Raw genomic sequence first — 14,293 nt, forward strand, 5'->3', positions numbered from 1 at the left:
TTAATCTCTTGATTTGCATGGAACGTTGGTATGTCTGCTCATTCTTGCTATTGTATCCATTTTGGTGTTCCAATGAGAGTTTTTACCATGAATGAATGTTGAATTTTGTCAGATGCTTTTTCTGCATCTGTTGAGAGGATCATGTGATTTTTGTCTTTCCTTTGTTAATGTGCCATATTACATTGATTGATTTGTGTTATGTTGAACTTGATCATGGTGTATGACCCTATTTATGTATTACTGGATTTGGTTTGCTAATATTCTGTTGAGGATTTTTGCATCTGTATTCATCAAAGATATTGTCTTCTGACTTTTTTTGGAGTCAGGGTAATGGTGGCCTTGTAGAATAAATTTGGGAGTGTTACTTTCTCTTTAATTTTTTGGAACAGTTTGAGAAGGACATGTATAAGTTCCTCTTTATGTTTGGTAGAATTCCCTAGTGAAGCTGTCTGGACTTTTGTTTGCAGGGTGTTTTCATTATTACAGATTCTGTTTCACTTCTAGTGATAGGTCTGTTCAAATTTATTTCTTCTTGACTCAGTCTTGGCAGGCTGTATGTTTCTAGAAATTTGTCCATTTCTTCTGGGTTGTCCAGTTTGTTGGTGTATAACATTACTTGTCATTTTTTCCCTATCCTCTTCAACTTACGTTTGATTAATTTTAACTTAACTAACCCTTAACTAACTCATATCTCCAACCACTTAATGCTTACAACGCTTGTTGGAACTGAATGCCTTATTAGACAGCTTACTAGGTACAGGTAAACATTAAACAAAGCACTGTCGTTTGGGAACATGCAATATGGTTATAGACTTAAATGTCAACAAAATACTAAGAGAGAAATGAGACACCACTCCTCTTGCCATGGGCTATTTGCCACACAAAAATGATGGCAGTATTTATGGAGTGTGTACTGTGTGTCAGGTACGTCATTTAGGTATCAAAAGAACCTGTAAGGCAGATACTGAAATCACTTTAATTTTACAGAGGAGGTCCCTGAGGCCCAGAGAGGTTACTTATATAAGTTCTCACTGGCAGACGTGAGACTCATCCAGACAGTGGGGCTCCAGAGCAGGCACTGCACGGTCCTTGGTTTGCCATCTAAAAACTGGGACCTCCCTGGAGCTACGGTGGGGCAGGTGGGAGCCGAGTGAGAGTAAGGTACCTACGTGGACTGGCTCATCTCTTCCACATTCTAGACATCACCAAGTTTCCACTTACCCCCCCCTTTCTCTCATCCCTTTATCCTGTCCCCATCCAGGCACTGACCTCTTTCTTTATATGCCTGCTGGTTTGGAATTCTTGAATCAAGTATGCTTAGAGCTTTGCTGAAAGGGCACAGACGTGGTTTGGGGCTTCAGAAGTAGCTTTGTCTTGTCCCCCTGCACCCAAGGACAGAAGAATTTCTGAAGGGAGAATCACCTTTCACGTCCTTATCTTCACAGAATAACATTAATTTTAGGGTCCAGCCTTTCACAATGAAGATGAGAGCCCAGAGATCTCCCAAAAGTGATCTCTTCCTCTGTTCCTGCACTGTCCAGTATGGTAGCCAAGAGCCACATGTGGCTGTTTAAATAAAATGAGAAATCTGATTCCTCAGGTGCACTAGCCACATTGCAAGCAATAAATAGCCACCTGTGGCTCGTGGCTGCCACACCGGACAGTGCTGCTCTGCAAAGCGGTTGCCTCAGAGTACTGAGCAGTGGATGTGCCTGCTGGCCCTTCCCGACTCCCACAGCACCCGTCTTCAGAGTCCTGCCAGTCTCCGAGCGTTCTCTACACGGAACCTTCCCAGTCACCTCCGGAGTGGCACTCACAGCTCACAAAGCAGCAGGCGTTTGAAGGTGTATCTGGGAATATCTAGCGATCTTAAATGGAACTACAACCATGCAATGTGAGTATCAGACACACACGGTAAGGGTTAAGAATGGCCAGGGCTGGTTTCAGGCTTGTTCTACCACGACAAAAGCAGGGCTTGGCCTGGGGTCAGGGAAGGTCCTGGGTGCATCTGCACTTGGGCATCAGGCGGGTTTGAGTTTGAATCCTGGCTTTGTGACGTTGGTCCCATAACATAAGCCCAGTTAGCTCCAGAATCCTCCTATTTAAAGAGGGGATAGTGATATGTATCACATCGGATTGTCTTAAGGACAAAACGATAATGTCATCAGCACACAACAAGCAGCCAGTAACAATGGGTGTGTTTCCCTGTTTCCTGGAATCACTGCTTAACTCCAGACTGGCTGCAAGGAACACCGCTTAAGCAGCGGTCACGGCACCATCAGCAGCCTCCAGCCCTGGCAGTTCTGGAGGAACCGCAAATCAGAGGGAAGCACTTAGCTAGCTGTCTGCTTCGTGTGGCCCGTGACAAGATTAATAAGCCAGTCAGGCAGCAGTATTCTTCCTATGAATTCCTTAGGCTTTTCATAAGGTTTATTGGCTGGTAGAGGTACGTGTGTTATTGTCAGCTATTATTCTACTTAAGGCTTTGAGTAATAGTTTAATAATCAGTAATCTCTTTGGATCCACATGAGCTCAGTGCTTTGTGTAATTCACTTTTTCTACAATTATGGGGAAAAAAATAAGAAACAAGTCATTAAGGCAGCGATTACCAACCTGGGCTTTGTGACCTCCCTGGGTATTTCCAGGGGATCTCAAAAGGGATTATAAAATTCTCAAATCAGAATTTAATCTCAATTCACTTTAATTTTTTTTAAGTGGCATTTTGAGGACAGGAAGAAGTCACAAAATCCACAAACGCATGAAGGTGTCTGCTCTGGACACCTGGAAATGACTGCACTATTGAATCAGCTCTCACAGTAAATGTCTCATAACAAAGGCTTGTAGAATTTGATCTCATTCATTCCAGAGTGAAGGACTTTTATTTGTTTGGTCACATCATTATCATTTAAGAAATACTTAAAAATGGTATTTATTATTATTTCAACATGTCAACTGTGCATTTCCAAAACAGCAGGCTTTTCAAGAAGAATAAATCAGAACTGTAAACACAAGATACAGAAGTTTTTTGACCTCCTACAGTCAGTTTCACAAATCCACATACTGTACATCCATAGGTGAGGTTCAGCCTGTCACCCTTTTCTTTATGTCTATAATTACCTAAGCATAATAAATACATCTGATTTTTAAAGGTCACTTAAAATGAGTCATGATAATTTACAGTACAGTACATTTCAGTTCAAGTGCAAAAATAACTATTTGCTTAATTCTATTTCTTCCCATTATTTTTAAGCTGTGTTCTGTGGTGAAGCTGGATACCCAAGTGTAGACTTTCTTCTCCCAGATGCGGTTGTGGGCAGAAGTACGGTGTCATGGAGAAGCCCTCACTTTACAGCCGGTCCTGCCTAATCAGGGTCAGAGAGTCAGGTGAGTTGCTCATTGTTAACTCTTCTTTCCTCTCTCCTGTGTTCATCCACAGTATTGTACACACTATATAACTGACCTTCCTTCAGCTAAAGCAGTGTTCCCTGGTCCACGGCCCTCCCCCAAGGCTTCCTGTAACCTCGGCTTTCATTTTTAGCAGCAAGCTTTATGCGTGAGTCACCCAGCCCCTGTCCTGACTATAGTTGTAATATTTACAGTAGCATGCCCATATCTGAACCGTCCAGTGTCTGACTGTGTCTTCATGGGAAAGAATATACTGAGATTTGTTTCTTTAGTCATTGGAAAGTGTACTTACTTCTCATTTCTGTCCTTTCCATTCCTGGTTTCCTAGTCACCACCTTTTCCCCTCACCAAAAATAAAACAAAAACTGAACCGTTATGTGATTTTAAAAAATTGTATCCCTCCCCCAGGCACTTAAATCTTATACTGTTATTTGTAAGTCGTACTGCTTAATTAAAGAAACCCTTAGGAATTCAGTGATTTTGTGTGTCTGTTTTATTCCATCAGCTCATTAGAGCCCAAATCACTATAAAGTTGTAAATAGTGATAGAGGCTATTTACAGTATCAGTAAATTTAGTAAACCCTTGTCTATCAAGCCACATGATACTGGGTTGGTTTATTTTAAATATTCCCTCCTCCGGTCTTAAAGCCCATTTAAAACAAAAGGCATTTTAAAGCTCAGCTTAGCTTGCAGTAGTCAGGAACAGCTTTTGCTGCTCAAAGAATTGACTATTTTCATTATATACCATACACATATAAAAATATATTTGCTAGAGATATGCCAAGTTTCTGATGAAACTTTTTCCTTTTCTAAACAAAAGCATAGATGCCACTAACTTTTATGTGATTACTTTTAAAATATCTTATAATTTTTTTAATTGTTCTCTTTAAGAGAAACAAAAGTATAGATGTATTCTGTTTCTTCCCAGTTTGCATTAAGAACCAAATAATTAGAATAAATAATCAGAAGAGGGAAATTATATCAGCATTCACCTTGAAACACTTTCTTTCCCTCCACTCATTTAGTGTAACTGCTGGTTTCAACTCTTACTGCCCTGGCAGAGAAGTCCTGTAGTTCTTAACCTACCAACCCAAGAACGGAAAGTCCTCACGGAAAGCCATTTTCCTTCTGTGACTCCAGTGGGACGATAGAAGCTGACCTGTTTCTGCCAATATGTACTGTAGCGCCTGTGTGTGCGTGTGTTTCCATGTTGATGAGTTCAGGTACTTAGAAGCGTATGTGGTGCTGTGCTCCTCAAGGTGAGGCGTGTCCGAGGTTCGGGGCACCTCTCCCTCTGTCCGGGCAGAGGAGCCCAGTTCCATGCGGGGTGTGAGATGAGCAGGAATCCTCAGTGTCCCCCAGCGGCAGGCTGCGCCTGCTGGTTCTCACTCTCCTCCACGCATGGGTCCACACTGGGGTGAGCGGGGCTGCTCTGCGTCTGAGATGCTGCTGCTTGAGGGGATGGCTGGTTTCTAGATGGGTCAGAAGGAGCCTCACGTGGTCCAGGATGGGCTCCACCAGTTGGAGAATTTTCCCGATTCTCACTGGTCCCCTGGAAGGAAAAAAACAGGAGGTGCCCCATGGTCAAAGCCAGCAAACTTTTTATATGCTTTCAAGTAAGGTATAGGAAACATGGGGAGATCACCCTGAGGTAACCACTTCAGGAAACAATAACAGAGGAATAAGGATGGAACGTCTTACCTTTCATCTCCTTTCCTATGTGCAACTGTCCAAGCCGCATGAAAAACACAGACACTATAAGCAGACGTATCTTGTGGATAAAAGAACATTACTACCAAAATGCCTGTCACCCCTAGGAAAACAGTTTACATCTGCAAGTATTTACTGGGCCACCACCAGCCATTGTGGCAAGTCACTGGGCAAGCAGCATGGAACCGAAACTCCGCCACTTGATCAGACCAGAGAATTCAAGGCTGGAAAGCACCTCGTCTAACAGGAAGTGAGGAAGGTATTCTTGGCTTCGGAGACAAGGCCAGGAAAAGAAGGTCCTGAAATTGAGTCCTCACATATAGTTGGGATTTTAAAGTACACACTAAAAGTTAAATAAGACAGAACATCCACGTAAAAAAAGTAATGTAAACAAGCACTTCTGTAACCAACTGGTTTGAGTAACTGAGTACCGATCACTCCAGCCCATCACCTGCAGCATGTCTGTAAAATGCCACACTCCTGATTTGTAAAAATCAGGACACATTTCTTTTTTGATGGATTTTCCTCTGAATTAGTACCCATCACTTCAAATGGCTGAGCACCACCCCCAAAAAAGTTCTATTTCTATAATTGATTCTAAAATGTAAAAGAAAAAATATTAGTATGACTTCCTCATAAGAATAACTAAGCCATACCAGCCAGTTTTTATTAATCTTAACATACCAGAAAAAAATTTTAATGATACTTAAGCCTAATAGGCTTCTTTGAAAATGAGGCTAAGTATCCAGAGTAATGAAAACACTGCCATTCAGGCAGAACTCATCTTTCCTCCGGCTTCACCTCCCTGCTCCACATCCTTTATATGCTCCTCCCACCCTGAGAGCCTCCTCCTTGAGGTGTGAGCAGAGGAGCTGTGTGAGTTTATTATCTTGATAAACCAGCAGGATCACACACAGACTACACTGCATTATGGTTATCAGTGAAGAATCAGATTTGGTTTAAATTCTAGAAATACTGTATGTCAGTTTATGAAACTGTGATAAATTTAATTAAGGTAGTTCAAATTAAGGAAATTACTCAAACGACTCTTTAAGCCTTTCCCCTTTATTTTTTTTTCCTCCTGTGTCCTCTGAAGCTACTCTAGACATAGAGCTGACATGATTCATCAAGTGAAAGGGAGTGATTAATAAAAACACAGGGAACTAGACGCATTACTTTGGCCAAACTGTTCATAGAAGTCACACTTAAACATTTTCCAAAAGTATTATATAGCTTCAGTTGCAATTACCTACCGTGTTTTTATCCATGTGATTCAACTCTACTCAGGAGAGATCACACCTCTAGGGACAAGAAAAATCACCCTTTTTATCTCTCAGGTGAGCCCACTAGCAAAACCACATTTCCACTGAGTTAGGTGTCCTGTCAGACCCATATAGGGGCTCAGAGTATTAATTAATTGATTAGATATTTATTGAGGTCCTAGTATACAGAATGTCCCCACTAGAATTTTTAAATTACAGAGATTTATATATATAATCCACCAAGGCAAAAACCCATATAACCACACTGTAACTAGTGTCCACCAACACAGACATTTTAAACAAATATACAAAATCAGAATGGATTTATTTTCTTTCTTTCAAGAGGCACTGTCTTCTCTGTGAGGCCTTCTTGAACCCCATCAGGCAGAATTTTCCCTCTATGGCACCTTTTATACCCTCTATAACGCACTTGTCACAAAGCACTGAAATTACTTGTCTGCATGTCTATTTTGCCCTCCAGACTTCCCATAAATCTTGTTGAATGAATAACTGAATAATTCAAACAACTGAGCCTGCTTAAGGGAGGGCAGCAGAGGAACTTTACCTGTAAAGGCTGTATCTCAGAAGCACGGTTGTCTCTTGTTAGCTGCATCATCTCTTTAATTTGGTAGAGTGCGTAGACAAAGGTCACCCAGGGAGAGGAGCTGACCCCCCAGGCTGGCTTGTTCACATCCTCCTGTTCTTCCTGGTGCTTGGTTTTCTTGGGGGGAATTCTGGGCTCAATGCGTGGCATAACATCTTCTGTCTGTTGCTGGACCAAGTCTATGGTTGCTATGGGAACAGGACTGGAAGGAACAGGAATCCTTTCTGCCAACATCGTCTTGTCTGGAGAGAAAGCCATGTTTAAATCACTTGTCAGAGTTTTCTACATATTTAAACAGATGAATGTATGTATAAATAAATAAAAACTGAACAAACAAATGGACAACCTCAATAAGCCCATTCTAGTGTGCTTGGGCATGTTGATAAGTTGCTGTGTACCAAGGGCAGCTTCACTACTTGGTGCAAGTACTAAACAAATGAATGTGAGGTTTACCTTCCAGGGTCTCCTTGTAGGGTGCTTAACAGACATTAACTTATATTTATTTATGAAACGTATTGTTCACTTAACACATGTAACATCTGTGGGGCACAGGTTATAGTGAATGTTGCCTTAGGCCCACTTGCAAGATTGAGATTTTAAAGATAAGCATCAAAATAGGAAAAATCACTTGGTAGCTGCTTTTATTGGCTTTTGACTGAAGGCATGGACCAAGCTGTATAAGAGATGTGATCTAGTTAAGAATATAAAAGAACAAGAATGGAAAAAGTCAGTGTTGGTCTTTCCATCTGAGTAACTTGCTGGAATTAAAATCTGCCTCTGAGGTTTCTGTAACAAGGTTGTTTTTCTCTTAACAGGAGCAATTCAGGTACTTAAGGCAAATGCTCCTCAAAGGACAGGACACCACAGCAGGTGAGCCCTGTTCCAGGAACCAAGATCTGGGAGAGAATATCTGTTTTAATGGTTGGCCTTCTTCATTCAAAAAAAAAAAAAAAGTTGATTCCACCAAAAAGTTGAAAGCTTGTTCTCATCCACACGTTATACTGGATATAACCTTCCCATGTAATACTTTTAATGAAGGCCATGCCTAATCAAGGGAAAATTTTAAATTTAATGTTTAGACGTTTTTATCAAATGAAGGTAAAAGCACAGAGATTAATACCACTTCCCATCCCTAACAGTAAAATTACCGTATAATCCTTTATGTATTTGATTTAAATTTTAAATCTCTTTAGAATACCAGAGAAATTTAAAAGCAATGCTTTCCCCAGAACCTTGTACCATAGAACAAAACAAAAGCAAGAAAACCCCAAGCTACTTAAAACAACCAGGATTCTTTTCAGCGTCGCAAGTGGCTTCTCTCCAGCAATGGTGCACGTGAGTCCACTGATCCACCACGGAGGAAATCTAGCCACGCAGGGCTGTTTACACTCCGTCACCACCTCTGGGCTTCTGAGGGGTATGTGTAGAATGCCCCACGGCTTCAAGCTGTAGAACCACTGAGGAGCAATGAACATGTTTACCTTCCTCCTCGTCTGGCACTGCCAGCCACTGGATCAGGGCGAAGAGCAGCAGGATCACCAGGCAGGCCATGCCAATTCCTCGGAAGGTTGCCGCAGCCCCTGTGGAGACACACAGCACACTGGAGTAACTCCCAGAAAGACAGGTAGCCCTCATCCAGAAGTGTCAGTGTTCTCAAGTTCAGGGCAAAGGCAGCAGAGCAGAGAATGGTAAATGGCCATGAGCTTCACACGGTGGGAAAACACAGGCCTGGGTGGGTGTCAAGAGATGCAGATGCTGGTATTGGATATCTGTCCTTGATCACATTTTAAAACCGCATTTATAAAATGAAGGACTGTCTCTGAGTGCTTTTTTAAAATTCGGTGGTGCTCTCTTCATAAAGACCATTTACCTAACTATACATTAAACCCCCTTATTAATCTGTGATTAGAACAGCCGAGCTCAAGTAGTGCTATAAATTCAGACATCTCTGAGCCCACCTTCTAGGGATCTGAGTAGTCAAGATCCCTGGAGCAGAATAATGCCTTCTCTACCTCAGCCCCTGTATTTTCAGTAAGAGAGATCTGACAGGGCAGACAGACTGTGTTATCACAGATGCAGTGACGTTACAAAGGCAGCACACAGATTTTTTTGGTTCAAAATCTCCTGGCGGAATAAATGATGAATTCTCTTTCCTCTAGCATGATTATCAGCAGGTTTTGGTGCTTTACTTCAAACCAAAAGCACATGTGCTTATTCACTGGTTTGGCTCCTTTGAAGTAGCTGTGTAGCATCGCATTAAGCTGTTGTCAGAGAAGCGAGCACAGCTACAGGCTGGCTCTGATCGTCTTTACTGAAGCACACTGCTCTGCAATGCTGACTACCGTGAAAGCTAGAAAGACAATACGAACCCTGGAGTTTAGCTTCTGGCAATCTTCAGTAACAATTTGAGTGTTTATTGAGCTGTTGCTAAAAAAAATTGTAAGTTTTCATCAAAGAAGAAAGGGAAAAAGAGAAGGCCATTCTTACCAAAATAATTGACTAATACGCCTCCGATCATGGCTCCACAACCTCTCCCCAAACCCAGATGAAGGCCCTGCAGGATGCCCTGAGCAGATGTCCTCAGCTCTGGGGGAACCGCGGCGCTGAGATAAGAAATGCAGGCTGCCCAGATGGCCGCGTGTGTCACTCCTGGAGAGGAAGAGGAGCGGACAGCGTGACTGATCAGCACTCCTTACTTACTCTTTTTTGGAACATGAGTTATTTACTTAACTAGATACATATATATACACACACACACACATATATACATACCTAATAAAGATATATATTTGTGGTAAAACATACATAACAAAATTTATCATTTAATCATTTTTAAGTGTATGGTTCAGTGGCTTTAAGTACATTCATGGTGTTGTGCAACCATCACTACCATCCATCTCCAGAATTTTTTTTATCATCTCAAACTGAAATTCTGTACCCATTAAACAATACTATCTCCAGGCCCTGAGAACCACCATTTACCTTCTGTCTCTATGAATATGACTACACTGGGTACCTCATGTAAGTGGAATCATACAGTGTTTGTCCTTCGGCGTCTGGCATATTTCACTTAGCACATGTCTTCAGAGTTCATCCATGCTGCAGCATGTGCCAGGACTGCCTTCCTTTATAAGGCTAATGGACAGGCAGCCTTGTAACATTTTGTTTATCTGTGCATCTGTTAATGGACACTTGGGTTGTTTGCACCTTTTGGCTACTGTGACTGCTGCTGCTGTGAACATTGATGTGCAAGTATCTGAGTCCCTGCTGTCAGTTCTTTTGGGTATATACCTAAAAGTGGAATTTCTAGGTCATAATATATTTAACACTTGGAGGGACTGTTTTCCACAGTAGCTGCATTATTTTACATTCCCACTAGAAATGCACAAGAGTTCTAATTTTTCCATATCTCACCAGATGTTATTTTCTGTCTTTCATAATAGCAATCTTAATGGGTATGAAGTGGTATCGGATTGTGTTTTTGATTTGCATTCCCTAATGGCTAGTGATATTGAGCATCTTTTTATGTGTTTATTGGCCATTTTGTAAATCTTCTTTAGAGAAAGTCTATTCAAGTCTTTTGTCCATATTTGAATTGGGTTGTTTGGGTTTTTTGCTGTGGAGTTGTAGGAGTTCTTAATCTGTTTTGGATATTGACCTTATTGGGTACCTATTTTGACATTAAGAACAGATATATAGATCAATGGAACAGAGTAGACCCCAGAAATAAACTCATGCACCTACAGTTAATCTACAACAAAGGAGGCAAGAATATACAGTGGAGAGAAGACAGGTGGTGTTGGGAAGCTGGACAGCTACACGTGAATCAATGAAATTAGAACACTCCCTCATACCATACACAAAAATAAATTCAAAATGGTTTAAAGACCCAAATGTAAGATATGACACCATAAAATTCCTAGAAGAGAACATACACAAAACATTCTCAGACATCAATCATAGCAATATTTTCTTAGGTCAGTCTCTCCCAAGGCAAAAGAAGTAAAAGCAAAAATAAACAAATGGGACTTGATCAAATTTAAAAGGTTTTGCACAGCAAAGGAAACCATCAACAAAATGAAAAGACAACGTAAGGAATGGGAGAAAATATTTACAAATGATGCAGCCAACAAGAAGTTACTATCCAAAATATATAAACAGCTCATACAACTCAATATCGTAAAAACAAACAACCCAATCAAAAACTGGGCAGAAGACCTAAATAGACATTTCTCCAAAGAAGACATACAGATGACCAACATGCACATGAAAACATGCTCATCATTGCTAATTATCAGAGAAGTGCAAATCAAAACTACAATGAGGTATCACCTCTGACGGGTCAGAATGGCCATCATTAAAAAGTCTGCAAATAATGAATGCTGGAGAGGGTTGTGGAGAAAAGGGAACCCTCATACACTGCTGGTGGAAACGTAAATTGATGCAGCCACTATGGAAAACAGTATGGAGTTTCCTTAAAAAACTAAAAATAGAGCTACCATGTGATCCAGCAATCCCACTCCTGGGTATATATCCGGAAAAGACAAAAATCCTAATTTGGAAAGATACATGCACCCCAATGTTCATAGCAACACTATTTACAATAGCCAAGACAGGGAAGCAACCCAACTGCCCATCAACAGATGATTGGCTTAAGGAGATGTGATATATTGGGGGGGGGGGAGGATATTACTCAGCCATAAAAAAGAATGAAATATTGCCATCTGCAGCAACATGTATGGACCTAAAGAATATTATACTTAGTGAAGCAAGTAAACAGAGAACGACAAGTACTATATGATATCACTTACATGTGGAATCTAAAAAATAATACAAATGAATCTATCTACAAACCAGAAACAGACTCAGACACAGAAAACAAACATGGTTACCAAAGGTGAGAGGGAGGGAAGGAGGAGGGACAAATTAGGAGTATGGGATTAGCAGATACAAACTACTACACATAAAGTAGATAAGCAACAAGGATTTACTTATTATAGCACAGGAAATTATATTCAGTACCTTGTAATAACATAATGGGATATAATCTGAAAAAATATATAACTGAATCACTTTGCTATACATCTGAAACTAACACAGTATTGTTAAAATTTTAAAAGATTTCCAATTTTTTTATTATAATTAGCACTATGATTAACATTTTTGGAGATAGAGCTTTTTACATACTTTACTTACATTGGCTATAATTCTACAAGTGGGGTTAATGATTCAAAGAATATAATAGTTTTTTGCCCTTTAATATATAGTTCCAGCCAGTTTGTTTTCCAAATAGTGTAGAGACTATTTACAATGCCTCATTACCAGTTTCATTATATCTTCACCATTTGTTGCCAGGGAGGCAAGGGTGACGATAACAGGTGAAAAAATTTTGGTCATTATTTTGATGTACAACAACGGTGCATTGTATGAATTTAAATCTTTATTAGAGCACTGCTTTAAATGTAATAGGAAGATACTGTCATAACAGGATTTATAGATAGCTGGAAAGGATTAAGAAATCATCCGGTTCTGGTTTGCAAAGCAGAAATAGAGACACAGATATAGAGCAGAAACATATGGACACCAAGGGGGGAAAGCAGGGGAGGTTGGGATGGGATGAACTGGAAGATTGGGATTGCCATATATACATTACTAATAAGAAAAAAATATCAAATTGTACACTTTATGCAGTTTATTGTATATTAATTATATCTCAATAAAAGTCCTTAAAAAATAGATTCTAGTAAATCTCTTAAAACCTAGAAAAAAGAGAAATCATTCAGTTCTGCCTAGATTAAGTCTTGGACTTGCTTCCTGAAAAATAATCTCATTTAGAGATAGTATCATCAGAAATCTTTAACCTGTGTTTTGGAAAATTAAACTGAAAGATTAATATTCATTTAAGATTTAATCTGACATTAGTCTGCTTCTGGCCAAAATGGAATAACAAGGACTGGATTTACTTCCTTCCTGAAACAACCAAAAATGGGACAACGTGTATTAAACACTAGTTCCCAAGACACTGGATATCAGCAACAAGGACAGTGATCTCTGAGCGAGGGAAACAGTGAGGAGCCCTAGCTTACTGCCTCGTCAGGGTTTGAAAGCCGCAGGGCACAGAAGGGGAACCAGCGAGCTGAGACAGAGCTGACAGTCTGGGGAGACCAAGGCAGCTGGAGCACCAGGTCAGAGTACTAGAGAGGAGAAAGCTTCACAGAAACTCCAGAGATCTGCAGATGGTTTCCCTCAAGTATTCAGCAGAGCACTGATTAGCAAGAGCATGTATAGAAACTATCCAAAGCCAGGGAAAGAACCGCCCAAAAGCATTACAGAAAACATTCCTCAGAACCCATACAGGGTGGAAATAATACCTGTTTTACCAGCCAAACTGAAAAAACTCATGATTCCTGGGATTGACAGAGTACTCAAAAGGGTCTTGTATTAGTATTATGAAAGAGCCCTGGTTTAAACACTGCTCTGGTCCCAGCTAAGCAACGTTTAAAAGCAAGACTCAAGGGGATCATACTAGTTCCAAGTAATCTAGTGTCCCAGAGCAAAGCGCAAGAATATTTGCAGGAATACAAAAATATCCAGCACCTAGCAAGGTAAAATTCATGACGTCGGACATATAACCAAATTACCAGGATGATTTTAATTAAGTAGATCCATAACAGAATAAACACTATTTTCACTGGGTACATTAGATTATATGCCCTATCGTTAACTGAGAAATATCAAAATAATTTTTCTTATATATGTTTCAGTAATAATTCCAAGTAGGTTATTTTTTAAATAGAAAGATGGAAGAGGCGATATGCACACTTAATTTCCACAGAATTCAAATGAAGTATTTGCTTTATCTGACTAAACAACTGCAATACCTTAGATAATGCCAGCCTTCTCAGAACTGAATAATGCCTGGATAGAGTCTTAATTGTAAATGTTGACACAGTAGTACACAATTAAAATATCATTATCTATTTTAAAGAATATATTATTAAAGATGCTGCTAACTCCAGTTCTTTTCAGACATGCATATTTTTTCATTAATACTAAGGAAAAAACTTAAAAATATTCTAAGAAATAAAATGAAAATTATTCAAAATTAATTAGATTCAATAGTAACATCCAGCATAGATTTGGGGAATTACTTCTTAAAGATGAGTCATCAAAGACCTGAAACCACATCAAATGGTTGTCAATTAACTTCAATGGTGATGCCAAGTCTATTGTTATGCCTATTTTTAAGCAATCAATTACAGGATTTACAAGTAGACAAAGATGGGTCTGTGTATTTATGTGACCAAAATAG

General features: G+C 39.9%; 1 protein-coding gene across 3 annotated transcripts in view; it reads right to left on the reverse strand.

Moving 5' to 3' along the window:
• Positions 1 to 2,696: 2,696 nt before the first annotated feature.
• The window catches only part of MFSD6 (major facilitator superfamily domain containing 6), a 75,490-nt gene continuing 63,893 nt past the window's right edge, over positions 2,697 to 14,293 (reverse strand). For all 3 annotated transcript variants that reach the window (XM_057746369.1, XM_057746370.1, XM_057746372.1), the window contains 4 exons: positions 9,469 to 9,630; positions 8,463 to 8,561; positions 6,943 to 7,223; positions 2,697 to 4,957 (listed from right to left, as the gene is read on the reverse strand). In XM_057746369.1, the coding sequence (XP_057602352.1) occupies positions 4,754 to 4,957; positions 6,943 to 7,223; positions 8,463 to 8,561; positions 9,469 to 9,630 (746 nt within the window). In that variant the 3' untranslated portion in view covers positions 2,697 to 4,753. The remainder of the gene's footprint in view (positions 4,958 to 6,942; positions 7,224 to 8,462; positions 8,562 to 9,468; positions 9,631 to 14,293) is intronic.

Source organism: Hippopotamus amphibius, chromosome 8, assembly GCF_030028045.1.
Source record: "Hippopotamus amphibius kiboko isolate mHipAmp2 chromosome 8, mHipAmp2.hap2, whole genome shotgun sequence".
Lineage (NCBI taxonomy): Eukaryota > Metazoa > Chordata > Mammalia > Artiodactyla > Hippopotamidae > Hippopotamus > Hippopotamus amphibius.